General features: G+C 57.8%; 1 protein-coding gene across 13 annotated transcripts in view; it reads left to right on the plus strand.

The window, feature by feature from the left end:
- The window catches only part of BIN1 (bridging integrator 1), a 57,893-nt gene extending 40,860 nt beyond the window's left edge, over nt 1-17,033 (plus strand). For 3 of the 13 annotated variants that reach the window (XM_058548767.1, XM_058548768.1, XM_058548769.1), the window contains exons 8-17: nt 656-741; nt 945-1,020; nt 2,382-2,464; nt 5,693-5,840; nt 7,495-7,623; nt 12,692-12,799; nt 13,710-13,799; nt 14,039-14,149; nt 14,445-14,546; nt 16,385-17,033. In XM_058548767.1, coding sequence (XP_058404750.1) covers nt 656-741; nt 945-1,020; nt 2,382-2,464; nt 5,693-5,840; nt 7,495-7,623; nt 12,692-12,799; nt 13,710-13,799; nt 14,039-14,149; nt 14,445-14,546; nt 16,385-16,492 — 1,041 coding nt within the window. In that variant the 3' untranslated portion in view covers nt 16,493-17,033. Of the gene's footprint in view, nt 1-655; nt 742-944; nt 1,021-2,381; nt 2,465-5,692; nt 5,841-7,494; nt 7,624-11,042; nt 11,151-11,653; nt 11,678-12,691; nt 12,800-13,709; nt 13,800-14,038; nt 14,150-14,444; nt 14,547-16,384 lie in introns of all 13 variants that reach the window. The other 10 variants (XM_058548770.1, XM_058548773.1, XM_058548771.1 and 7 more) reach the window with 6 other exon arrangements.
- Nucleotides 17,034-26,642: the final 9,609 nt, after the last annotated feature.

Consider the following 26,642-nt stretch of genomic DNA (forward strand, 5'->3'; position numbering starts at 1 on the left):
GGGCAAAGGCACCTTGCCCAGTAGCCCGTCTCCCTCCTCCCCAGGCCCTTCCCTCTTGGGGGGACAGGGCACAGAGTGGGTGTGGGGGCTGGGGGTGGTGCAAGGAAAGCCTCTCCCAGGGAAGTGAAATGCAGGCTGGTGGCTGAGGCTGAATAGGAGCCACCTTGAGAAAGGGGCTCAGGAATACTCAGGAGAGACAGCAAGGCCCGGAGAGCCGGGCAGCAGGCTGACACTTAGCCTGAGAGGGGTTCACGTGTGAGTGGGCAGGGCCCCCACCTGGCTGGTTCTAGGTCTGCCTTTGACCCCTTCCGGAGCCCCAGCCCCCTGGGCCCCTTGTCTCTTGCCTTCTTGTGCCCTGTTCACCCCTCGCCTCCCTTGCGGCCCACCTGGGCCAGATAGGGGGGTCTCCCTCTTGCATGGCTGCTCTGCTTGCCCTGTTCCCGGAGTAGCCCCTGCGGGCCTGGCCGCAGGGGCTCTAGGGGCTGCTTGAGAGGTCTTCCCCTGGCATCCACATCCAGTTCAGTCTCCGCCTTCCCCAGAGCCCTGGTCCCAGGGAGGGAGGTTGGGTGGCACGGGTCTTGGGGGTGGGCCTGACCTGGCCTGGGCCGGCTGGGGGAGAGGCTCAGCAGAGGGGAATGACTGTCCTGCCCCGCAGGCTGAGGAGGAGCTCATCAAAGCGCAGAAGGTGTTTGAGGAGATGAATGTGGATCTGCAGGAGGAGCTGCCGTCCCTGTGGAACAGGTGAGGGCCAGAAGGGGGCAGGGCTGAGCCTCGACCTCCCTCTCCAGGCGGCATGACTGTGTCACGCGTGTCTGTCCTCAGGCCCCGTGCCCTCAGGTCTGTGTCTCTGGTGAGGGCGGAGGTGTATCGGCTGTGTGGCTCTCCTGGGCTGCCCGCCCCGACCTGTGTGTTCACCTTGCCCTTCTCCTTCCCTCCCCCTACAGCCGTGTAGGTTTCTATGTCAACACGTTTCAGAGCATTGCGGGCCTGGAGGAGAACTTCCACAAGGAGATGAGTAAGGTAGGCCCTGCTTACCTGTGGGCCTCGGGGCCTCCGCCGTGCTCCACCCTGCCGAGGGCCAGGGTCAGAGGCATGGAGGGGGGCAGGCCGAGCTCCCTCTTCCCTGCTGGGGTTTGGCACACACCAGTGACCCTCTGGGCCCTGGGGAGGAGCTGCCTAGCCCCTACCCTCAAGGAACAGAGTCTGGGCCCACTGGGAGCTGCTAGGTGTGTTGGGGAGGCTGTGAGAGGGGCCCATGGGCCTAGTCCCGGCCCCCTCCCTGCTCCCAAACCTATTCTCCTTGCCTGGGCAGAGCCAGCCCCCCTCAAATAGTAAACGTGTTCTCAGGCAGCCTTGGCCAAGGGAGCTCAGTGTCGGAAAATGGTGGCGGTTTCCCAATTTGTAGGCAAATAATAAATAAATTGCTAGAACTTTCTCAAGTTTTAATTTTTTCCCATGTTTCCTAAGACATTGAAACAAGTCTGCATTATCTACCAGAACCTGGTATAACAAGGGATCTGATTAGCTTAAATTCCTCTGTTGTGTTTTTTTCATTTTAATTTAACTGGCAGTTAAACTGTAAAGCTGAGTTGGAGAAACCCAGTGTTGGCAGCCCCCTCCCTCTGGGCAGTGGGTGGGTCTGATTCTGTCTCTTGGGCCCAGAGGAATGAAGTGATAGTGGTGGATTCCAGGCCCAGGGCAGGAAGAGGAAAAGCCAACTCAGGCCTCTCCTGAGTCAGTACCGCCAGTACTGCGTTTTAGGCTTTCCTTTTTCTTCCTACTTTTTCTTCTTTCCTTCAGATGTTTGAGGCAACTTCAGAAAAATTTAAGAAACAAACAGAAGGAGGTATTTTGGGGAAGGAAACATTTAAGTAAAATGGGAGGAAAATTCAGCTCTGAGCTTCCTGGTGGTCAAAGCAAAGAGTGAAATAGTCTCAGTAATGAGAATCACTATGTGCATAGGATAAACCTCATCTCTTGCCTGCTTTTGATGAAATCTCTGGCCTGAAAGCATCTTGGCAAATGACTTTAATGATAAGGATCAACAGTTAGTTAGCAAAAAAATTAAAAAAAAAATTTAAAAACAGTACAAGCTCTCTGTGGCATTTTAGGAAATACCTACAAGTAGAAAGAAAAGATGGTCCCCGGAAACGGTAATTGTTAGCAGTGCAGCCCACTTCCTCCTCCGTTTCTCCTCTTGGTTTTTCTGGGTTTGGTGTGCCGGTTGCCAGCTCCCACTGATGGGGAAAGAAGAGCTTGTTCCTGGTAGGGGCAGGGGTGCAGGGGAGGAGCTGCGGCACGGGGAGGAGCAGGGATGTTACTGGGGAGAATGGGGCTGTTTGGTGTCCCCCCCCGCCACCTGCTTGCTATCCTCTCTGCAGCTCAACCAGAACCTCAACGACGTGCTGGTCAGCCTGGAGAAACAGCACGGGAGCAACACCTTCACGGTGAAGGCCCAGCCCAGGTATGTGGCGCCCACTGCCCTCCAGCCTGGGTGTGGGGAGGTGTGGTCAGGGGTGGGGGCCTGGTGTTCGCTGACTCATGCAAGGTCCGGCCAGGCTTGTCCTCCTGGTCCCCCTGGGATGGGCCTCTCTGGCTGGCCTCCTTGTGCTCAGGGGGGGAGGGGAGGGCATCTGTTCAGCAGGAGCAGTCAGGGTGCCTGCTCAGCTTTGGTGGTAGTGGGGCGGGGAGCAAATGATTCACAGGGCTGGAGGCTTCTGGAAAGTGAGCCATCCTCTCAGAGCAGAGAGGTAGTGCCACCTTTTCCCTCTCCTGCTCCTGGGAAGCCCAAGGCCCTGGAAGGCAGCATTCTGCACTCTGCAAAGCCGGCCTTGTTCCTGTCCTCCGTCTGGCCTGTTGGGGGGGCCTCCTGCTTTGAGGAGATCCCTGTTTCCTGAGGGGAAGCCGTGACGGAGGAGGGGAAGTGCCCTGCCCTCTGGCTGTGGCTCATGGGAAGCAATAGCCAGTCGGGGTTCCCCCTCCTTTGTGGCGTGCAGCCTCGCACAGTGTGGAGAGCGCCCGTGAAGCCGCTTTCCTCGCCTGTAAGACGGGGTGATTCGATCTGCTTCTCGGGGCACTTGGGGTACTGCCTAGGACTGAGAAGATATTCAGTGAATGTTACTGCTCCTCTTCTCCCCTGAAAATATGTGATGAGAGAGGGGCCCTGAGGGCAAGAGCACCGCGGTGGGGGGTAGGGGGGAGGGATAAAGGCCAGGAGGCGGTTCCCAGGTCCCTGCAGGGAGAAATGCCCCCCGCCTCGCGCTGCACCTGCCTGGCCTGGAGGGAAGGGTGGGGAGTCCGGGATGGATGAGGAGGGTGGTGAGTGGTGACCGTCCTGGGCCTGGACTGTGGACCAGGCTTCCTGCGATGAGGGGCTGGTCTGAGGGGAGAGGCAGGGAAGTGGAGCCTCGTGAGCCTCCTTTACACCATAGTGGCCCATTGTGCGGCCTGGTTGCCTCCTCTCCCAGGGTCCCACACTGGCCACCTGACCCCTACTCCTTCCTGGTACTCCAAGCCCTGGGCTCTCGTGGGCTGGACCACAGGCAGGGCGGCTGCTGGCCAGCCTCCTGCAGCTCCCAGGCTGTTTCAGAGCAGCTCCCTCTTCTGCTCGTTTTGCCAGCACCACCCCAGGGCACCTGACAGCATGCCAGGCCAGCAGGGTCCCCGGATGGAAGGATGCGGCTGAGGGCAGGCTCAGGCCCTCTTCGTGGCCTCGGGTGGTGGGGGAGGCCTTGCCCGTTTGCTGTCCTCTCAGCAGAGGGCTTGCTGATGAGGGAAGGGAACAGGCCAGCCACGAGTCTGGCATTTCCCCCAAATGAAGGGCTCCGCGTCCCGTCCGTCCCCACAGAAAGAAAACTAAACTGTTCTCGCGGCTGCGCAGAAAGAAGAACAGGTACTGCAGTGCGTGCTGCGTCGGGGGCCTGTGAGCCAGCGCGGGCCCCGCCCCGTGCATGCGCCTAGCCCTCGCTCCGAGGGCGCCACTAACCCCTAACCTGCCTTCCTGTGTGCCGTGCTGCGGCAGGCCTGCGGGCGGGGGGCGGCCCGGCTGCGCAGTGTGCTGTGCGGGTTGGGCGGCACGGGGGGGCGGCGGGCGGACAGCCGAGCTTAGGTCAGCACGGGCCTCTCTGCACCACCGTGTCCAACGGGCTGCGGCCGGAGCGGGAGCATCGACAGGTGGGGAATGTTGCCAGGGAGGCCTGGGGAGCTCAGGGAAACAGATACTGCAGCACGGTGGGAGTTTTTAAAAACTGCGTGTGTGTGCATACTGTTATGTATGCAGTCAAGCACCGCATAACGACGCTTCAGTAGGTGGTGGACCGCGAGTGTGACGCAGGTCCCATAAGATTGGTACCACACAGCCTGGGTGTCTACAGGCTCTACCATTATGGTTTGTGTAAGTGCACCCTGTGATGATTGCACGACGACGCCTGTCTCTGAACATATCTCCGTCGTTAAGTGACGCGTGACTGTATTCTTTAAGGAAGCAAATACATTCCCGGAAAACACATTCAATAAAGAGGAGAAGATACTAGCCATGTCTCTCACACATCTGTCCCATCGTGTAGACTCCCCCACCCAGGTGACGTGGTCACTGGTTTCTTTTGTTTCCTTCTAGACCTGCCCTGTCACCACAGTACCCCTCACCTCTTGTAGCTGTCAAGCACTTGCAATGTGGCCGGTGTGACTGAGGAGCTGAATTTTTGATTTCCTTTAAGAATAAATTTGAACAGCACCTGTGGCTAGTGTCGAGTCTTGGTCGGCACCTGGCCTAGTGTTTCTTTATGCAGGTGCAAATACAGGTCTTTACTTTCTGCCCCGTTTGCACCCACGTGGCGGGTTATGCATACATTTGCCCTTGTTTTCAGTTCTGTGCAGTCTGGCCTGGAGACCTCACCCTCTCATGCCCGGCTGCCGCTCCCCTGCCCTGAAGGCGGCCTTTAGTCACCCTCCTGCCCATGGCCTCTGGGTGGTCTCCCATGCTTTCCACAGAAGGGCCTGTGGGAGCATAGGTGCAGAGACAGTGGCAGCGTGGTGTGGACAGGCAGTGGGGGCCTGCGGGGTGGGGTGGGGCAGTGGTTGAGCTGGTGTGAGTGGGTGGACAGGCAGGCGGACAGCCCGGAGGCCTTTGGGGTCCAGCTGAGCGCTGGGGCCGACCCTGGGCACAGGGACTGCTGCGTGACGTGTGGGAGGAGACTCACTTTGCTTCTAGGATGTTTGGCTTTCTGGTGCTGTGGCGCTCGGCCCCTCAGCAGGAGGCCGGGGGAGCCCGACCAAGGCCTTTGGGGCGGCTCCCCTGGGGACCGCAGGCCTCCAGCTCGGAGTTCCACCTTGAGCTGTCCCTATCTCCAAAGCAGGCCCCCGCTGTGGTCTCATGCCGCCTCCCTTCATTTCCACCCATTCTCGTGCACAGATACATGTGGTTTCACACGTGGACGCACGAGGACACACACTCATGCACACGTGGCCATCCCATTTTCACAGTGGATCTGTGTGGACACATCTACACCTGCAGTTTCACACACTGATCTACGTGGACACGCTCATACACATGTGCACACACTTTCACACATGGATCCTGGGGCATCTGCACGTGCACACACCCAGTCACACACACACCTGTGTATGTGCACATTCCCTCTCCTATGCCATGAGCTCCCTCCATTGGGCTCCCTCTTCTGTCTTGCCTCCACAGTGACAACGCCCCTGCAAAAGGGAACAAGAGCCCTTCGCCTCCGCCAGATGGCTCCCCTGCTGCCACCCCTGAGATCAGAGTCAACCATGAGCCCGAGCCGGCCAGCGTGGCAACACCCGGGGCTGCCCTCCCCAAGTCCCCGTCTCAGGTAGGCACCACGTCCCGGTGGCCTGTTTCCTCCCGCCCTTCTTCCTCCTGCTTTGCTTCCCAGTCCTCCGTCCTCTGCCTGGGCCTAGTCCTCGGTCTCCCTTGTGCCTGCCTGGCCCAGGGTCACTTTAGCGGCCTCGGCCTCCTGTGGGGGCATCTGTGACTGTGCATCCCTCTTCCCCACCGCAGTGCCCTCCCTGGCCTCTCTCCTTGGCCTTTCGGGCTACTTGGCTGTCTCCGTCTTCCTTTCCTCCTGAGACACAGGCTCTGGGGCCCTCAGCCCAGAGCATCTCGAGTCCGCAGAGACAACTGTCTTTGTCTCTTCCTTGCTTTCTCTCTTGTATGGAGCCATGCAGGACCTTTATTTTTTTGTTGTTTTTCTTTGTGTGTGTGAGGAAGATCAGCCTTGAGCTAACATCCGATGCCGATCCTCCTCTTTTTGCTGAGGAAGACTGGCCCTGGGCTAACATCTGTGCCCATCTTCCTCCACTTTATATGGGACGCCACCACAGCATGGCCTGACAAGCAGTGCGTCAGTGCGCGCCCGGGATCCGAACCTGCGAACTCCGGGCCACTGAAGTGGAGCACTGCACTTAACCACTGCGCCACCGGGCCGGCCCGCATGCAGGACATTTAAAGGGACAGCAAGAGAAAGGGCTCAGTGAGGAGAGTGTGAGGTGGCCAAGGGGCACAGGCTCTGAGCTTCTGGATGGCCCCCTCCTGGAGAAGCCTGGCTCCGTGCCCCCCCAGGTTTCTCCAGGTGTCTGCAGCGTCCCCGGGAGCTGGAAAGGGAGAGAGGAGGATGGCGTCCACTGTGCAGCCCTGTCGGCCCTCTTAGTCTTTCCCTAGCGTTGGCTTCTGGCAGGGGCTCTGTTGGTTTTAGGCCATCACCTGGTCAACAGCTGATTAGGATAATGACGTTAGGAGCAGTGACGAGAGCCCACACGCGCATAGCGCTGACTCTGGGCCCGCGCTGTCCGCGTTTTCATTCCTTGAATCCTCACGACCACCCTGAGGCAGGTGCTGTCATGTCCAGCCCACAAGTGAGGGAACCCAGGCTTGGGGGCTTGCATGACTTGCCTAAGGTCCCCCCCATGTGGGCAGGTCCTCTCCTGGCTCCATGCCAGCCTCCACAGGTGACGGCCTCCACAGGTGACAGCAGAGGCCGAGCGGGGGGCCCCTCCAGCGGGAGGAGGAGAGAGGGGTCTGGGCGAAGGCGAGCAGGGGCTGGAGGGCAGACTGGTTGCCTGGGCTGTTTCTCAGCGACCGTTTCTCTTTCCAGCCTTCTCACCCAGGTGGTGGGAGCGGCCCTGGGTGGCCTGGGCAGGCCACTTCCTTCTTTTTTCCTTCTTTTCTGCTCTCTTCTCTCTTTCTCTCTTGTTCCGCTCCTCTCCCCTCCCCTCCCCTTTCTCCCTTCTCTTTGCACAGTGTTCCTGGACCTCCTGCCTCACTCTCCCCCTCAGGGGGCCGTGGGGTCCTGGCCTCTGTGTCTTGGGGAGCAGTGACTCTTCTTGGTTTGTCTTTCTCAGTTGTCTGGGTGGGACCGTGGCCTGGGTGTGACTAACCATGGCTTTGTCTCTGTCTGTCTGCCCCACCCCGCCCCACGCTCCACTGTGCCTCCCCATGCGGCCCCCTCACCCGCTGCCGACCCACAGCTCCGGAAAGGCCCACCAGTCCCTCCGCCTCCCAAACACACCCCGTCCAAGGAGGTCAAGCAGGAACAGATCCTCAGCCTGTTTCACGACACGTTTGTCCCTGAGATCAGCGTGACCACCCCCTCCCAGGTCAGCCGCGGCCGCCGCGGCCCAGGTCTCTCCCCTCCTCTTGCTTCCTCGGGGGGTGCATGGCCTTCCCTCTTCATCCCATGCTCTGGGCCTCTGCCTCAAGAGCCAGGACTCTGGCTGGAGAGATTGACCCTGAGCCTCCGTCTCGCTCACCCATCCATCCATCCCTCCATCATCCTTCATCCATCTCTGAGCATGTACTGTGGCCAGACGCAGGCACACAGGTGAACGGTCCTAGTGGAGATGGTCAGCTCAGCAATGGCCTTGCGGTTCCATCGATGCTATGGCCGAAAGGGGCAGTGAACATGGAGGACCTGGGCAAGCCAGGAAGGCTTCTTGGAGCAGGTGGCTACGAGCAGACACAGCACTTTAGCCAGAGACAGCGGCTTGTGCATAGGCCAGGAGGGGTGAGAGAGGGCCTTTGGGACTTCTGCGAGTTCAGTGTGTCGGGAGAGTGCCACCGTGGGAGGCAGGGAGAGCAGGCGGCAGGGGCACAGCCGGGAAGGCTCGGGAAGGTCTGGCCAAGGCAGCTCGACCAGCTCCCAGAGCTGCTGGCAGCCTGTGGAGGTGGGGTGGTGGCTGGGCTGCAAAGCAGAGCTGCTGCTTGTAAATGCCCTAAGAGGCATGTAATGCCCGTCACAGATGGACAGAAGCAGGGCCGAGCAGGGAAAGTGACCATGGTGGCCCTGGAGCGGGCTGCACACTGTCAGATCAGCTCTCAGGGGCCGCTGTGTGCTAACTGCTCTGAGCCTGGTCTCTAGGCCTCACAGCCAGGGCCCTTTCCACGCGGGGCCTCACCTTTTGTGCGGGCTGGCTCATCCCAGGTGGGCCCGAGTTGGAGCGCACCATGGGGTCTCTGGGCTCTGCCTTCCGCAGGCTCCTTTGCACAAGGCTAGAGGCCTGGAGGTGAGGGCAGGGCCAGAGGGGGTGAGCGTGGAGGGAGAGGCCGCTGGGAACTGAGGACAGGGGTCTCTGCTAAGGGGGCCTAGGGGTGAGTGGGCTTCAAGCCCCCAGGGGAGGACTTTGGGGTAGAACTGGAAACTTTCAGTACAGGCACTAGGTGGGCGATGGTGGGGAGCCCTGGCTCAGGGCCGGAGGCGTGGGAGCCCCTCTCTGTAGAAGGTGGCGGAGGCTGGCTGCAGTGCTCCTGGAGTGGGGGGAGACCTCCAGGGCAGCTTGCTGCTGGGATGCTCTCCAGCTCTTGAGGGTGCACAAGGGAGACGGGGTGACCAAGAGCTAGTCAACACTGAGCAGGGGGAGGTGCCAGCAACTTCCCTACACGACCTTGTTGGGTTTTCAGCCACCCTCTGGGAGGGGGTTGTCCCCAGTGAACAGGGGAGGAACCTGTGGGCCTGACTTGCGGCCAGACTGCCCTCACTGAGTGTCCTTCTACGCTCATCGCATGCCTCCCCTGCTGCCTCTTCCATCCACTCAGGGAACCGGGTCTCTGCCTGGGGCCGGGGCGGGAATGTACACCGTGGGTGCTGTTGCGCGGGGCTGGGGGGGCTACACTGTGGGTGCTGTTGCCTGGGGCCGGGGCGGGAGTGTACACCGTGGGTGCTGTTGCCCGGGGCTGGCAGGGGGCTACACTGTGGGTGCTGTTGCGCGGGGCCGGGGTGGGGTACACCGTGGGTGCTGTTGCCTGGGGCCGTGGCGGGAGTGTACACTGTGGGTGCTGTTGCCCGGAGCTGGGGCGGGTTGGTCCCCGGCCACGATGCTGTGCTAACAGGGCTGCTCTGCTGGGCTGTGGTGAGTAGCCTGTGTCCTGTGCCGAAGGACAGTCCCTGTCCTGCGTGGTGGGGAGGCTGGCCTGCTGGGAGGTGGGGCAGGGAGGACGTGGTCTGCCCTTTGGCCTGGTGATCCTGTCCCCTTGGAGTATGATGGGGCAGCTGTCTGGACTTGGCTAACTTCTGAGAAGGGGTGGGTCGTGGGGCTCCTTGGAGGAGAGAAATGCTCCAGGTGGGAGGGCACCTGGAGGCCATGCACTCATGTGTCCTGAGCACTCAGTCCCTTAGAGACGGCTCGATTATGGGGACGGAGCAGTGACCTCCCTCCCCCAGGCTCATCGGACAGGGCTCTACCTAAAGGAAAGTCAGGGGCTGGGGGTGAGCCTGGGGCAGGGGCTTGGGGACTGGGGCCCCCTGTCCAGGAAGTGGGTCTGCTTGCCCTGGGCTCTCTGACCTCTGTATTTGGTCCAGCATGGATGCCTTGTCCCCTGAGCTGCCAGACGGCTGGCGCCAAGCATTCTCAGGACTGAGGGTCTTGGGTCTCTCCCGACAGGGCGCAGCTCAGCTGTGAAGGCCTCTCTGGGGAGCCCCTCCCTGCACTCCCAGGTCTCGGCTCCTTCTTGATGGAGGGCCTCGGGTGGAGGCAGGCTGCAGGCACTCGCTGTCAGTGCTGGGCGCCCATCGGGGCGGACAGAGACGGGAAGCTGGGCTCACCTGGGCTTGTGGGGTTGCGGCCCTCCCAGCACTGCATGAGGGTGGGGGACGAGGCCCCGGGGCCGAGCCAGCTCTCTCTCCTCTAGGACCTGGGCAGTCCTCCATGGCCTCCACAGGGAAACCCCACGTTCAAGATGGAGGCAGCAGTTGAGCAAGCCCCTCATAGGAGGGCAGCGTGTCCCCTGGGCACTGTGCTGACCCTGCCCCCCGGCCTCCTTGCGGGCAGCTCTGGGAAAGACCCTTTTTTCTCCTGATCGCCTGGCCCAGCTTACGGTGGGGCCAGCTTCTCACAGCGTGAATGCCCCACCCCCCCCACCAGTCTCCTGGGGCCATGCCTGCTACGTGCACATTCCTGGGCTGCACCCAGACCCCTGAATGGGGATCTCTGCGGGTGGCTGGGAGCAGGATCTGCAGTTTGAACACAGGCCCCCCAGGCGTTGAGGATGCCCACGTGTAAGACTGGGCTTCTAGGCAATGTGTACTGCCTCAGCCCTGTCCTCGCTCCCTGGAGCTGGCTGGTGGGTAGGTGTCACCACAGGGTGACCTGTTTGTATGGGGTGATAAGGGGAGGCCTGTGCCTGTCCTGGAGGCCCTCCAGGTGAGGGGGACCAAACGTGGTCTTGTCCAGCACATCTGTGGCCTGTACTGCTTCTGCAGAGGGGTGAGGCCGGGGGAGCTGTGGGCCCAGAGAGCCGGCAAGAGGCACGGGCCCAGGGAGGCCTCTGTCAGCCTGCAGAACGAGGCAGACGAGAGTTGGGGGCTTGGCGTTGGGCGGGCGGTTGGCTGTGGCCGATGTCTGAGGTGGCCTCCAGGTATCGTCCTTGTGTGTGTGAGCTTGTGCCAGGGTCTGTGGCGTGGGCAGTGCTCCTTTGTGTGTGAGGTGGACATGTCCATGAGCGTGAGCGCCTGCTGTGTGTGCCCGCATCGGCTGTCCCTGCCTGTCACTAACTGCCTTCCTCCTCTGCCGCTGCTGCCAAGTTTGAGGCCCCGGGGCCTTTCTCGGAGCAGGCCAGTCTGCTGGACCTGGACTTTGACCCTCTCCCACCTGTGGCAAGCCCCATGAAGGCGCCCACGCCCTCTGGTCAGGTTGGTCTGAGCCCACCACTGCCCACCGGCCCAGCGGCCTCCAGGGCACCAGGCCCTGGGCTTGTGTCTGCCCACTGGCCATGCAGGCCTGTGTAGGTCCAGGCCTTTGGGAGTCCTGGGGTCACCAGGCTCTCCTCCCACTCACACCCTGGCCCCTGGCTCTTATCGCCTCCTCTGGTCCTGACTGTGGGAAGGCAAGAGAGCAGTGGGAGGACACTGAGGAGGGGGCCAGCTGAACACTTGCCTGGCAGGTGACAGTCTGTCTCAGCACCCTGCCCCTCTCCTGGCAGCACCGTGTTTGGGTGCTCCCTGGCCTGGGGTCTCAGCCCCCTAAGCCGTGTCCAGGACTGGGCCTCTGCAGACCTCAGAGCCCAGCTCCATGCCTGCTGGGCTCGAGGGCCCTGGGGCGGGTGTGGGGTGGGGCTCACTGGGGAATGCTTGCCCACCCCGCCGTCTCTAACCTCTGTGCTGACTCTGTCCTTCTCCCCCCCTGCTGCGCTCAGCCAATTCCGTGGGACCTCTGGGAGGTAAGCCGTGTTTGCTCTGTGCCCACCCCCGCGGGGAGCCGCTCTGCTGTGTGTGCCGGGCCCACCCCGGCGTGTCCTGCACCTTGATGGTTCTCAGGTGCATGCACACACACAGGGAGCTGGCTGCAGCTGCCTTGTCTCCAGCTGTTCTGCTGCTTCCCCCTCTGTGGACACACCATGCCCTCAGCCAGGCCCTGGGGAAAGGGGCTCCTGGGTTTAGCCTGAGAAGAGGGTCCTCTGTGGTTGGGCCCAGTTATCAGGGCCTGCAAGTGGCCTAGACAGTGACCAGCTGTCATCCAGGATGGAAAGAGTGTCCTCATGCTGGGCCGAGGCCTGTGGGGCAGGAGGGCCTTGGAGTGGAGGGGCCTTGCCCTGGAGGAGCTTTCTGTCAGCAGAGGCCCCACGGGCAGTGGCATCGGGGGCCTGGTGGGACAAAGGAGGGAGGGAGGGATGACAGGAGAGGCAGCAAAGGCAGGGTGAGGCCAGGTGCCTGTATGTGAGCAGGGCCTGCCTGGCAGGTGTCGTCATCACCTGGTGGCCTGGACACAGGCTCGGGGGGCATGGGACTTGCCCAGTGACTGGTGACAGAGCTCCTGCAGGAGTATGGGGCGCTGGTGTGAAGGTGGCAGCAGCCCAGGCTCCTGGGAGCTCAGACAAGAAAGTTCCACGATAGTCCTTCACTCTGGAGGAGGCCAGAGAAGGCGGGTGCAAGCGAGCAGAGCCATTCTGACAAGAGAACTTCAGTGGGTGCTGAGCCGAGGGTGGCACCTTCTCACCTGCCCATCCCCTTGGCAGTGGTAGGAGTGAAGAGACGGGAGTGGGCGTCTCCTCAGGGGTCTGCGTCTGCCCCTGCTGGGCTCTGGCCAGGCTGCCTGCCGCAGGCACCCCCACCTTCCCCTTTGCCAACGCTAGGTGGCTTATGACTGTCTTCTCTTGTTTCGTGCCCCTGTCCAACACCTTCTCCTCCCTGGTCTCCTCCCTCCCGCCCTGTTCTCCCTGGTGGCCCCTCACTAGCCCACAGAGAATCCAGCTGGCAGCCTGCCTTCCAGGGAGCCCAGTGCTGCCGAGGGCACCTTTGCTGTGGCCTGGCCCAGCCCGACGGCCGAGCCAAGGCCTGTCCAAGTAAGTGCCCACCTGCCAGCCCCTCATCAGTCCCCAGTCTCTGGGGGTGTAGCATGGAGGAAGAGCCCAGAGGAGGGGGCACAGGATGGACAAGGCCACCATGGGCCTGAGGGTGAGGCCAGGGCCATGAACCAGGAGGCCCTAGGACTGGGCTTGTCACTTGTGCTGGGGTTGGCTGGGGTCATATCAGCCCCTCTTCCACCTGCCAGCCTCACCCCAGCCCCCCCGTAGTGGGAGGGAGGAGCATTTAGAGCACCTACTGGTTTATGGCAAGCACTTTCCAGAATTTTCTCCTTTAATCTTCACCCTAACCTACACATCTTCCCCCTGTACAAATGAGGAAGCGGGGGCTAGGAAGGTTGAGTGATTGCTCCCTGAGCTCGGAAGTGGCCGAGTTTCAGTGTTGGCCCAGGTCAGCCTGACCGTGGCTGCGGCGTGCACTTTGTCTTGCCCCCACCATCGATCGGGCCCGGCACTGCTGTTCCCTCTTCCGGGAGTAGGCCTCCAGGGCTGGGATGGGCGCATGCTGCTCCCCCAGCACGGGGTGTCTGCTGGCTCAGCAGACCCCTGCCAACCTGTGAGGGGCGCGCTGGGCCAGGTGGGTGGGAAGAAGTTGAGGCTTGGCCAGGTCTTGGGCTCAGAGGGCAGGGCCTGTGAGGGAGGGTCGAAGTGGCACCCAGAGGCCTGTGCTGGGCTTCTCAGCGGCACATCACTCAGCGATCTCGTGCCTGCTAGCACTTTCTTCCAGCTGCTTCCCGAGCCCGGGACCTGCCTTTCCTCCAGGGGCTCCCTGACCTGTGCAGAGGCACCCGCCAGCTCTTGCCACTCGGGATGCTGCCCTCTGTGACCCCTTTCCCTGTTCTGGTTGTGGTGTGCGAACTGTGACTCCATGCTGGCGTTTATATTGCAGCCATCAGAGGCCACGGAGGTGGCGGGTGGGACCCAACCTGCGGCTGGAGCCCAGGAGCCTGGAGAGACGGCGGCAAGTGAAGCAGCTTCCGTAAGATGACAGGGACCAAGGCCCTGTCTTTTCCTCCCTGCTGTCTGTCCGTCTGTCCCCCCGCCCGCGGTTCCCAGCCCTGTGTCTAGCCTGCGCTCCTGGCTCTGTGCTGGTCCCAGTCGTGGTTCCTGTTGAGGAACCTGGAGGCAGGCTGGTCTGGTGTGGCCCTCCCTTCCCTGTCCCCATGGCCCGCCCTCTTGGGCCCACCGCCCCCAGGCTGACCTGTGCTCCCTCCCCAGAGCTCTCTGCCTGCCGTCGTGGTGGAGACCTTCTCTGCAACTGTGAACGGCACTGTGGAGGGCGGCAGCGCGGCGGGGCGCTTGGACCTGCCCCCGGGCTTCATGTTCAAGGTGAGCCCAGGCTAGCTGACCCTCCAGCCTCTGACTGCCGCTGTCCCACAGTGCCCTGGGGTTGGGGCACCCCTTTCACAGATGAGGACCCTGAGCCATGTGGTTGGCCCCAAGTTGGCCTGCCCCTAATACCCCTGCTGTCCAGTTGGCGAGGTGGCGCCTGAGCCCTGGTCCCACTGCTGTCACGGGCTCCTGGTCGCCATGTTGACACATTACCCCAGAGCCACCATAAGGCCAGCAGGAGGGACCCACAGCCTTTGAGGGAAGGGTGTCCAGCTCTCCCCAACCCCTGCAGGTGCAGGCCCAGCATGACTACACGGCCACCGACACAGACGAGCTGCAGCTCAAGGCTGGTGATGTGGTGCTGGTGATCCCCTTCCAGAACCCCGAGGAGCAGGTGAGGCCCGGGTTCTAGGCTGGGCCAGCTGTGGCGGGGAGCGGCCAGCAGGGGGCAGCAGAGCCCCACAGCCGAGACCAGCCGCCTCTCCCCGTCCCTCTTCCCTTTCTCCGTAATCCCTTTTTCTCTTCCCTTGCCTCTCTGGTCTCTCTCCCTTTCCTTCGGCCCGTCTCCTGTCGTCACATGTCCCCTACTGTTGGGCTCTCCTGCCTGTCTCTCTCTCAGTCTCTCACTCTCTTTCTTCCTGGAGCTCTGTCTGCTCTCCTTCTCCCTCCCTCCTTTCCTCCTGCGCTGTCTGCCTTTCTCTCATCCAAGTTTCTTTCTTCCCTTCTCCCTTCCCTGTCCCCCAGGTCCCCTCCAAGGACAGGATCCCTGGCTGCCCCTCCATGAACCCTCCGCCAAGGGGCCTGCTCTGCAGCTCACATTGGGCTTACGTGGGCCCTGCGTGCCGCCCTCTCCAGGCTGGCCCTGCCCCTGTCCACACAGGGACAGCGTGTGGCCTCTGGCAGGACCCTGAATGCTCCTAGCCGTGTCCCCAGCTGTTTCTCACTCCAGATGCTTTCCAGACCCTTCTCCTGCTGTAGCTTCTCCTTGGTGGTTAATGTCCTCAGAGTGCCCTTCTGCTGGGCCTGGGGCTGGCGCCGAGCGAGGCAGAACTGCCCTCCTAGGTTTGGACAGCTGCTTCGCGCACGTAGGCGGGCCCCCTCAGCAGGACCCTCACTGTGGGTGTCGAGTGAGCGTTTGTGGGGTGTCAGTGGGGTGGGAGTGCCTATGCTGATGCCTAGGTAACACCCACAGTGCATGGGAGTCCTGGCTGGGACCAGGTGTTCAGAGAGCCCACTTACCCTTCAACAGGCCCATGTGGTTTAATTGTCGGAGTGTCTGAGGCTAGGTTTGGGAGGAGGCTAGCCTGGGTTGGGGGTCTTGGGCTGGGACTTGAGGGCACCAGGTACTTCCTGGGGCCACAGTGGGCTGGGAGGTGTGAGTAACAGGATTTCCTGGCCCTGGTGCTGATTCAGCCAATCCACTGATCTCCCTGGTGGGCCAGCCCTGGGTTGGGTGGGATTTTCAGAAGCAGAATCCTGGCCCCTGGCCCACGATGGGAGTCATCTGGGGTGGGAGGAAGTGGCTCAGATAGGACATACGTAGGGTCTATGACAAGGCAGGTAGTGATGCAGAATGAAATAACGAAGACCCAGATGGGTCCCAGGCATAGCCCAGCTGTGGGGGCAGCGATGTCCACTGCAGGCTCAGGGGTCAGGGTCTGGGCCTGGGAGGTTGTCAGGGGTCAGGCAGATGATCCCTGTGGGGGTCAGTGTTAGAGCAAAGGCCAAGTTTAAGTTGGAGGGCTTGGTGGGGCAGCTTCAGGTCACTCGAGAAGCTTTTGACTGGTCAGTGCTCACCAAAATTTTCTGGAATTGTTTGTAGAAGTCTGGAAGGACAGCAGATGTCCTCTTCAGTCATATGTCCCCTGTAGGCACCAGACGGGGGGAAACTCCTTGGCCTGGGATTGAGGAAGCTGTTTAGACACATTCAGACCAGTGCAGCAGTCAGGCTGCCTTTCCAGAGGGAGGAGGATTCACCAAATGACAGAGCTAAATCCACCTGCTGATGGACAGCACGGCTCCTGGGGTGGGCTGGTTCGAGTGTCAGGAGTAGCAGGGAGTGCTGCCTGGAGGAGGCGTTCTTCAAGGCAGGCATGACAGTCTAGAGGAAACGAACAGGCGGAAGGAGAGGACATCCTCCCAGCAGATCCCAAGCGAGATGCACATTCTGTAGAGTTCACATGCCCTCTTTCCCCCGTCCCTGTGCGACCTGGGTGCTCCGCTTCCCCTCAGGATGAAGGCTGGCTCATGGGCGTGAAGGAGAGCGACTGGAACCAGCACAAGGAGCTGGAGAAATGCCGGGGCGTCTTCCCCGAGAACTTCACCGAGCGAGTCCAGTGAGGGCAGTGGCTGCTGCAGCACTCTGGGTGTGTGAAGAACAGTTTTTCCCGAAAAATGTGTGTTTTTGTTTTCTCTGTTTTTGTTTTTAAACTTTTAAAAAGCAAAGGGAAATTAAGAGGAGAGACCTAAGCCGAGAGGTGTTCTCCCAAAGGTTAGGTTGTTTTCCAAAGAGCCTGGTTTCGGCAAGTGCGGTGGAATCACCAAGCTGCTGTGTCCCCTAGTTGAGTTCCCGGCCGCCCCTGCCCGTGCCTGCTGGGCGTCCACCGCCGCTTGTGTGCCCGGCCGCAGGGCGGGGCCTGGGGCCGCTGAGCCACCACGCTTGCCTGAAGCTTCGGCCGTGCTGCCGGGGCAAGGGTCCTCTTTTCCTGGCAGCTGCTGTGGGTGGGGTCCTGTCTCCCCAGAGACCTCGGGGCCCAGACACCAGCCTTGCCTGGCCCTGCCCCGCAGACCGTCTGTGTGCTGTTTGAAAATAAATCTTAGTGTTCAAAACAAAATGAAACAAAAACTGATGACACTCAGAAAATGTGTCTTCGTTTATTTTTTCTCCCTCCATTTCTGTCTGCAGTGCAACGGAACTGTGATTATCTGTGGCCTTTCTACCAAGACACTCCACCCCCTAGGTCCTTGTCCAGGCTGGGGCTGCTGGGCAACAGGCTCCATTCTTGGCAGTCCTCTGCCAGCTGCTCGGCCACCACTTCCTTTTGGGTTCGCCTGGGCCCAGCCCCGACCACGGGCTTCAGCCTCTGGCCCCTGGTGTTTTTACTGGTGGTTGGTTAGGATGCAGGTGATGGGGGCCGGTGATGGGAAGGGAAGACAAGGGGCTTGAAGAACCAGCTCAGTGCCAAGACATCCACTGGGTGACTGCCCTAAGTGATATTATTTAATACATGGGAGAACTCAGGGATCAGATGCCAGGACTCCACAGATGAGGAAACTGAGGCCCAAGCAGGTTCGGTGGCGTGCTGGTGAGTGGTGGGCCTGGGTTCTGAACCTGAGGGTGGGCCCCAGGCACATGGGGAAGGCCTGAGCCTGGGGGCAGTGAAGGGCAAGCTTGGCCCACCCATCTTCTCCCTCGTCTCGCTGCCTGCCTCCCTTTCTGAGGTCAAGGCCCCCACTGCACACAGCCCCGGTTCTGCAGCTCCTCAGCGATGTGGCTGCTCTGAGCAGCATGTGGCACATGCAGCAGTGGCCTGGGTCTCCCAGAAGTTGCTGGAGTTGTGCTCATGGACCCAGGACCAGCTGGAATTCCAGCTGGAAGGGATTTACTCTCCATACATCTGGCTATGGTAAAAGCAGGTGAAAGGGATGAATGTCAGAATCTTAGTTTTTTTTTTTGGGCTTTGCTTCAGGTGGCAGGATTGTCACTGCTGTGGCCCTTCTCCTGTGGCTGATGGTGTTGGCTCTGCCAACCATGATTTCTTTGAGTGATAGCGTGGGGAGCTCATTTCCAGTTACCTCTGCTTTGAAAGCTTTAGCTTTTCATTCATTCGTTCCTTCCACATTGACTGACAGGTTAATTCTCTGGCCCAGGGCCATGCAGCTAATCGCTGGGGGAGCCAGGCTTGATGCCCAGACCTGGCCAGCTGCACTTTGCTTCTGAACCTGGGCTGTGTGCCCTGGAGTATGTGGGGGTATGCAGCCCTGAGGCCAACAGGAGAGTCTTCACTTTTATTTCAGAATGAACAATTTAAGCAGATTCTGCAGGAGAAAGCATTTGCCTTAGGTTCATCATAATATGAGATTCAAAGATGCATCAGATGGTCGCTTTGAGCTTCACCCCCTGATCCTCAAGGGAGTCCTGCCCTTGCAGCTGGGGTAATTTCTCAGGAAAGGCCCTGCTCTGTATCATAGTGGTGGGGCCCGCAGGGAGCTCCACATGGGAGGTGGGAGGTGAGAGGGAGCCGAGACAGCTTTGGGGGGAGGGAGCCCGGGCACAGGGCCGCTGCCTAAGTGGGTAAGCAGCTGGCCGGAGCTGAGCTGGGTGAGTGGGAGCTGGGACACTACTGGGTTTGTGTCACTCCGAGAGAATTCAGAGCTGGGCAGCACACACCTCGTCAGTGCTAACAGCCCCTCCCTCCCCACGCCCAAGGCCATAGATTACACACGGTCACCAGAGTGTCTTAGAAGTCCCCAGTCCATCTCAGGGGACTCCCCCTGGTCTCCCTCCTGCTGCTCCCGAGGTCTTCCACAGCAGCTTGGACACTGCCCAGCCCGCTGGCCTCTGGCTCCTCCTCCTGGGTTGGATTTGGTAACTGTGCTGGCATTGCTTCTCTTGGTTCCGCTCACCCTTGGCTCTGCCTCTGGGAATTAAAGAATTCACACCCCTAGTCTCACCCACCCCTAAAATGCTGGGTTTATGCTGGGGCATTGTGACCATACGTTAGGTTCATTTGCTCAGCAAGCCTTGGCTGGGTGTCTCTGGTGTCCAGGGTGGGTGGCACTCAAGCTGCGGCTCAGGCCCCGTGATGCTCTTGGCTCCCCTGTCTTCTGGGTGTCGACTTCCTCTTTGGGCTGGGTCCCCAGCGGTTCTGGGTTTGATGTCTGCACACTGCACTGTGCAGAAGAGACTTCCACAGAGGGGAGGGAACTTCCTTCCCAGAAGCCCCCCAGCAAATCTCCTTGGTCTCATTGGCCTGAATTGTCAGGTCCCCAATGCTGAACCAATTGCTGTGGCTGGGCGTGGGACCTCTGGATTGGCCCCAAACTTACAATGCTTAGAGCTGGAGGTGGGGCCAGGCTGGGTGGGGGAGGGTAGACGCCTAAACAAAAATAGGGTATGGCTTCCAAGGAAAAGGGGAGATTCTAGGAGCTCAAACCAGTGAATGTGCACTCCGCAGTGCACATGGCTTCCAGAAAGGGTCATGAGACCAGGGAATGTGACTGTATGGAGACTACAAGTATGGGGGTGTGTGTGTGTTGTGAGAGTGAGTGTGTGACACTTGGGAGACCCTTGCTTTCCTCATTCCATCCAGTCTATCTAGGACTGACCTCCAGAGGGTCAGTGGGTGACTGGGGAACACAACCCATGTAGATTGTTCCTCCATGTTCCAGGAGGAATATTCACCCAACACCCCACCCCCACCCCCGCCAGCTCCATGCCCAGAGCCTGTCCCACCAGTGGAGACAGTATAGACAGTGTGTGACCTTCCTTAGCCATTTGGAGACTTGTGTGGCTGGGGATGCACTTGTGTCTGTGTAGATCCAGTGTCCTGAACGTTCACTCACTAGCTCATTCACTCATTCACTCACTCACCATTTTCCACATAGGCACCAGATTACAGAGAAGCTTAAAATGTGCTTCCTGCCCCTGATGCGCTCATAGTTTGGGGGGAAGCAGACAAGAACTGTTAGGACTGCCCCAGGGGCTGTCACAGTAGTGTGTTCAAGGTTCTGGAGACTAAAAGGAGCTACCACCCTGGTCTCCTGTGGGAGGAGGAGTCTCCGCTGAGCCTTCAGAGTTAACAGGGTCCGCAGGAGCTGATGCGGGAAGGCCCGTCTCAGGCAGAGAGAAGCAGGAGGAGGAGTGGGCAGATCTGGGCGTGAGGCCGCCTGAGTGGGAAAGACCTGTGGGTTTCAAGCTCTTGCCAGGGAGCCTGGAGCTCAGGAGAGAGGTCGGGGCTGAGCTGCATCGAGGTGGAGACGAGGGCCAGGGAAGAGATGTGGGCGCCCGGCCGGGGAGAGCTTGTAGCAGAGGACGGAGCAGGGCCCAGGGGGGCAGCCTGAGCACCAACAGCAAGAGGAGGGAGGAGGAAGAGGTTTTGCAGGCGTGGACTGCTGAGGAGCTGCAAAATACCTTCCTTGAAGAAGAGCTTCCTGCTTCAGAAACTGCCTCTGGTCTACGAGGCCAGAGAGAACGGGAAGGACAGTCTAGCCTTGCCTGGCCTGCTCTGGGGTCCCCGGGCTCCCCGGGAGGGGCCGCTGTGGGCCTGTTGGAGGATTCGGGCAGGCTGTGACAACGACGTTCCAGGCCTGGCTCTGGTTATGAGGAAGAGCAAATCACTGAGGAAAGGCCCTTCGCAATGTAATTAAAAAGGATGATTAACAATGAGCAAGGAAGCCGCCTCCCTGACGGCCCCTGATGACAGATGAGGATCCTGACTGCTGGCAGGAGAAGGGCAGAAGAGGCATGTCCCCACCCCAGTCAGCCAAGATCAACCACAGAGACAAAGATGGACGTTGAGTCTTGCTAAAGGAAAGGCTTGGAATCCCAGCGTGAGCAGAGGTCCTGTCTCTCAGTCTGTCAACCTTGAGTGTTTATCCGATGTCCCCGAAGTGCCCTGCCCTGTGTGAACTGCCAGGGGACCAGGAAGGAGGCACAGCTGATTCCCTGAGATGATAAACTCACGATGGGCCAAGGTTCATATACAGAAACCATCCCAATCCCTAAGTCAACGGGATTTCTTTCTTGAAGGCTGAAACAACACCTTGTTCTTATTTTGGTAGGTCTAGAGGACATGTAGCTTCTATAGAGCAGAGTTATGGAATGGGCTGGGATACTTCTGGAGGGTCATCTTTCATTATGAGCTGGTGACCCCGAATCCATGGCTTCAGGTGAGTGTCCTCACCCAAGCTTCAGGTGCCCATGAAGCTAACTTCATCTAATTGCCAAGCTTCCCCAGATGCCCAAGGGCACCTCAAACTTTGTGTGCCTCCAAGCAGGCTTGTCAAGCCTGGGGCATCCCCTAGATGCTGCTAGGTGCCCAGCCAATACTCATCTGCTCCTCCTCCCTCACTGAACTGTGATTTTGTTCAGGGTACCAATGAATTCCACTAAAGTCACTCAGCCTTCTTTGCAGCTGTGTGTGGCCTTATGACACAGTCTTGGCCAAAGAGATGAGGGAGGGCATCCCTTTCCTAATAAAAAGTCAAAGCCTTCTTAAGAGAAAGGCCCTTGCCTTCTTCCCTGCCTTGGAATGAGGGCTGGAGGTGTAGCAGCCAACTTGTGACCCTGAGGCCACATTCCTGAGGACAAAGAGCCGCTCATCAAGAATGGCACAGGGTAAAGCTGGAGGAGTGGCATTATAGAGCCACATTCATTTCAACCTGACTGGTGTCTCCTGACTTTTTTGTGTGTGAAACAAATAAGCCCATCACATTTGTGGGGTTTCTGTTACTTGAAGTGTTCCTGATTGCTCCATGCTCCTGTGTCTGTCACCGAGTCCTCTGATTGGCCTTTTAAAGAGTTCTGAATCATTTCACCCCATCCCCCACCTCCTCCTGGTTCAGGCCTTCTCACCTCCTCCCGCAGGAATTCGATAGTGTCCTGGCGGGTCTTGCTGCCTCTGTGGCACCTCCCTCTAGTCCATCCGTGGATCGTACCATAGCTGCCAGGGCGGTTTTTCAGAAACTCATTTCTAATCACATCACTCTCATGTTTAAACATTCTGGTAGGCTCCATTTCCTACACAAGACCAATCCCTTACACAGACCTTGACTACCTCTCTACCCCATCTTCCTCTACTTCCTGCCTTGGATTTACTGTCCTAGTAACACAGCCAAGTAGCGTGGCCTCTGCCCGCTGTCCGACTTTCTCTGCCATGCTGCCATGCTCACAGATACACCTTTCCCTCTCCCGCTGCTCCTCTGAGCTCACCCTCATCCATCCATCTGTCTGTCATGGCACTTGTCTCGATGTGTGTAGGGAATGGAGCTGAGCTGCCCACTCCTCTGACCCCTGTGTGAGCCCCCTGTGCCCCTTGGCTCCAGGTCAGGGTCCGGGCTCGGGTGCTCAGAGAGCGCAGTGCTCCGTCATGCTCTGCCTAGTCCCTGCCATGTGGCCACCACTGCTTATTGCAGAAGCCACAGGGCATTGTTTATTAAAAACTGGAATAAATGAGTCATAATCCCATCACCCAACCCAGTCACCTGTTTGGTTTTGCCTGATTTGGCCCGTGGTTTGTAAAAACTCAAGGGCAGACTGGTGTTTCACCCGGCCGCGTTTCACCTGGTCAGCTCTGCAGCCTCCAAGTCTGCCACGGCCGATGACCGTCTCGTTCCGTCTCAGCCCATGTCCTGACGTGGCACCCAGAGTGGTGGACAGATGGAGGGACAGGAGGACAAGTCCCGACTCTGCTCAGAGCCCACTGTGGGACCTCTAGCAGCCACTTAGAGGCTGGAACCCAGATTCCCCACATTTGAGTGAGGAGGCGGGTCACACGATCGGTTGTAATCAGATTGCTGAGCTCCGCAGAGCCGACCCCTGCAGAACCCCGAGGTGCACCCCGTGGACTCAGGCTCACGCAGACATTCTCTGCTGAACTGTTGGTTTCCCAGTATGACACCCCTTATTGTCCCGCGATCTGCTAATCTTTCTGTCTTTTGTTCACACGAATCTTTTGAGAGCCCATGAGATCCCAAGGCAGGGGTTACATTTCAGGATGTGTGTCTGTAGTTTCTGAGCCAACAGTTCATCCAAGTGAACACTTATCTTTTAAAATTGTGTGTGGTGTGTGTGTCCTTATTCTATCAAGAGGCTGCAGTTGCTCAGCACGTTCCAGAACTTCCTCTCCGAGCAGCATCTGCAGGCCGTGGCAGCGTTGTTTGGACGCATTCCATGCTGACAGATTATCATCTCCTGTCGGGGAATTCAATTTTTGTGCAATAGGAAGAAAACAACTTCTATCTGAAAAGTTGCCTACAGTGTGAAGTTGGAACGGACTGGACTAGGAAGAAGCAAAACTTCCTCAGAGTCAAAAGGTCATTTGTTGGGAAAAAAAATACCTCAAAGATCATGCTTGGTTCTGAACGGTGATCCCTCCTCCCTCCCCCACCATGGCCTGGATGGGAGAAGCCGAAGAGGAACTGTTCTGCACGAAAAGGGAACTGCGCCTCTGCCTGTGGGGAAGGAGGGCGGTGCACGGGAGGACCCCCAAAAGGGGAAGGCTGGAGAGAGAATGAGGAGAAGAGGCTGGGGGGGTGACCCGAGGAGAAGGCAGTGAGCCAGGCCTGATGAAGGACCACCGGGGAGAAATACCCGGACAGCAAACACCTGATGGGTTTGCAGGGCACTGGAGACTAATATTCAATTTGTTTCTAATTCTGTGCTGGGCTGAAAATCCCACCACCTTTAATCTTAAACCTTCGGTGTGTCAATGTTGCTTTGAGGAAATCACAGAGCAGGGGCCAAGGGCCCCGTAGAAGCCAACCCAGGGTGGAGAGGAGAGTGGCTGTAGGGGAGAGAGGATTTGCCAGGACAGGAGGACAGAGAGAGCAGTGCACGGAAAAAATGCCATCTCCCCCAGCCTCTGCCTGGCAAAGGTCCTAGGGGGCAGGGAGACAGGAGCTGAAACGTTCACAACATGTCAGAAGGGACAGTGAGCATTTTACTCGGGAGCAAAGGAAACGGTGACCCCAGAAGGTACAGGGCACAGGGCAATGGCAAGGCCCACGTCTCAGTTGTCTTCAGGCCCCTGGAGGCAGGTGTTGGGTGGTTCAGAGCTGGGATCTGGCGACGGACGGGGGCATCTACCCTTTGTGGTGCGACATCGTCTTGGGCCTCAGTTTGTTTCCTGTCAAATAGTGGTGACAACGCAATTCACAGGGTTGTTGGGTGAACAAAGAAGTATTACAGAATATTTTTAAAAAGGTAAAATCATACATACATGTATACATATGTCTCATACAAACAGAAAAGCTACACATTTTATGTAACTAATTAATGAAGAACCAGTAAGATGCTACAGGCAGTTTAAATGAGCACCGGATTTTCAGAGATTCGTAGTTTCTCCCGGAGGAGATTCAGGGCCCTGCCTGAGCAGGACTTGTGTGCATCCCTGTCGGCCCCGCATTGGCTGACTCAGTGTCTACAGGACTGCGGGACAGCCCAGCCCCAGACAAACGCATGCACCCCACCGATCATACAATCCCCGCAGTCCACTAGATGATGCCCAGAATGCCATCGAAGGGACACAGTAATTTTGTTTTTTGCCCATTTAAAGTTTCTCACAATTTTTAAAAACATTCTTTTCTCTCCCTGAGGATCATAATAATCTCCAAAAATTATTCTTTATCACAAAACAAGTCTCATTAGGTTTGGCCTGATTATTTACACAGGTGCAGTAAGAATGTTCATTAATTTGCAGGCCTCCTTGAGATTGCTCTCAAATCGAGAGAGCTGTGCAGCGTTGAGCAACTGTCAGGGCCCTAGAATTAGCTTCTGTCTGGACGTTTTCATGAGCGTCAGCCTGGAGTCTTCAAAGCCTTGATTATTTGCTTGGCAACAGAGCCCAAGGAGCCGTGGCCACCAGACGGCTGGAGGGTTTCCTCTCTTCTCACAGTGCCCCAGACTGGGGGTGCTCCCGGCCTGCAGGAAGCTACCTTTCTACCCCCCGTGAGGCTGGGACCGGGCATGTTCTCCCGGGAGGGCTTTGTGGCATTGAGTCTGTATACAAAGCGGCTCATCACGCCTGATTAACAGCGAATGATCCCCACCTACGACATCCCAACCGCACGATCCAGTTACACCCCCACAAGAAGGAGGAGAGCTTCTCACGGAACCTACGACAATAACTACATCTCCAGGAAAAGTTGAGGGCACTAAGCAAGAGTTGCTGAATTCAGGGAGTCAGTGAGAATCAGATAAAAATGTCTCTTTTTATGCCCAGCTATGAACGGTTCAGCAGCTTAAAACAGGGCCAGTTTTCCAGTCGAGGTTCTTCTACTCAGTAAGTAGGTCATCAGACCTGCAAAAATGTTTAGTGCAGCACCACTGGTATCAACAAACAATGTTAATGGATCAAGTCACCAGGTGCAATGTGTAGAGGGGAAAATGAATGTGCAAGAGCTATATCTATCACTGTGGACAGATCTCAGAAACAACGTTCACCACCCTCTCCCCAAAAAAGAACGCTGCAGAACGAGAGTCACAATATGATGCCAACTTGATGAAGATTAAAAGCTTCCAAAACTATGCCATATATGGATGTCTATATATAAGAGTGTTTAAAAATGCATGGGAATAATATATATCAAATTCAGATTAGTAGCTACCTCTGAAGAGGGAGGAACATGGGGAAGGGGTACCCAGGGACTTCAGTCATTTCTGGAAAAAAAAAATGTTTCTTTTCAATTTACAAAAGCAAAATCTATTAAATTGTAGGTTAAGAAGGAAGAGAAAGGGTTTCCTCACAGATCTGTAAATGAAAGAAGATGAAAGCAACATCAACAATATTCCAAAAAATAACGACAATGAAATGGCCTCATTCAATCCTAAGTAATTAATTCTCATTCCCTGCCTACTTTCAAGAAGCTTCTGCTCTGAATTGAGTCCTAGAAACCCTTGTCTATCTGTTGGTGTGGTCTGACAGTTGTCCAGGCGAAGCCAGGTCAGGCAGCAGTCTGTCCGCAGGAGGCCACTCACTGAAGTGTCAGCAGTCAGAGCAGCTGGCACAGTCCTTTCATGGGGGCCTCAGGCTGCCCTTCTCTGCTGAAGACACAGTGTCTGGCCTGTAGCTGACAGCAGAGCTTCCAGACAAACAGCGGAATAAACTGAGAGAGCTGTCTGTAGATGACAACACTGTGGTTCGTTTATTACAGCGTGTGGTAATACAAGATAGAGGAGAGTCAACTTCTCTATTGGGAAATAACTACTTCATAACAGTTTTGATCAGTGTTTCCCTGAGGGTAAAAGATATTATGGACAGCGAGGACACTGGCAACCCTTCAGGGACTTCCCATGAAGCGTGCAACATCTGGAATATTTATATTGATGACATTTACCAATACAAACTTAACCTAGGGACGGCAGAGAGTCTCTTCTGAGGTGACAGTTCTTCCCGGCAGCTATGATGGCCCATTAAACAAACATCATGACCTCGAGTGTCTCTCTCTTGTTTCATAAGGTGGAAGAACAAATCTTTGTGAGCTTCCAGGGGCCCTGCGGGAAGTTTCAAAGAATGTTTTAGTTAAAAAACATCTGAAAGTTTTATTTTACTGTTTCAGTATTTAGGATCTGACCTCGGGAAGGAGAAATGAAAAGGGCTGTCAGAGATCTGGGCCCTTGATAAGGAGAGCGTCACAGGCGCCGAGAAACAATTCTTGCTCACCTATTTAGTAATAATACAAAGTTGTAAAGTGAACATTGAAGTGATATGATTTTGAAGAGCTGCATCTTGTTCACGAGTGAGGTTTTCTGTGTGTTTTGTTTTTTAAT

The sequence above is a fragment of the Diceros bicornis genome, chromosome 10, assembly GCF_020826845.1.
Source record: "Diceros bicornis minor isolate mBicDic1 chromosome 10, mDicBic1.mat.cur, whole genome shotgun sequence".
In the NCBI taxonomy this organism is placed as follows: domain Eukaryota; kingdom Metazoa; phylum Chordata; class Mammalia; order Perissodactyla; family Rhinocerotidae; genus Diceros; species Diceros bicornis.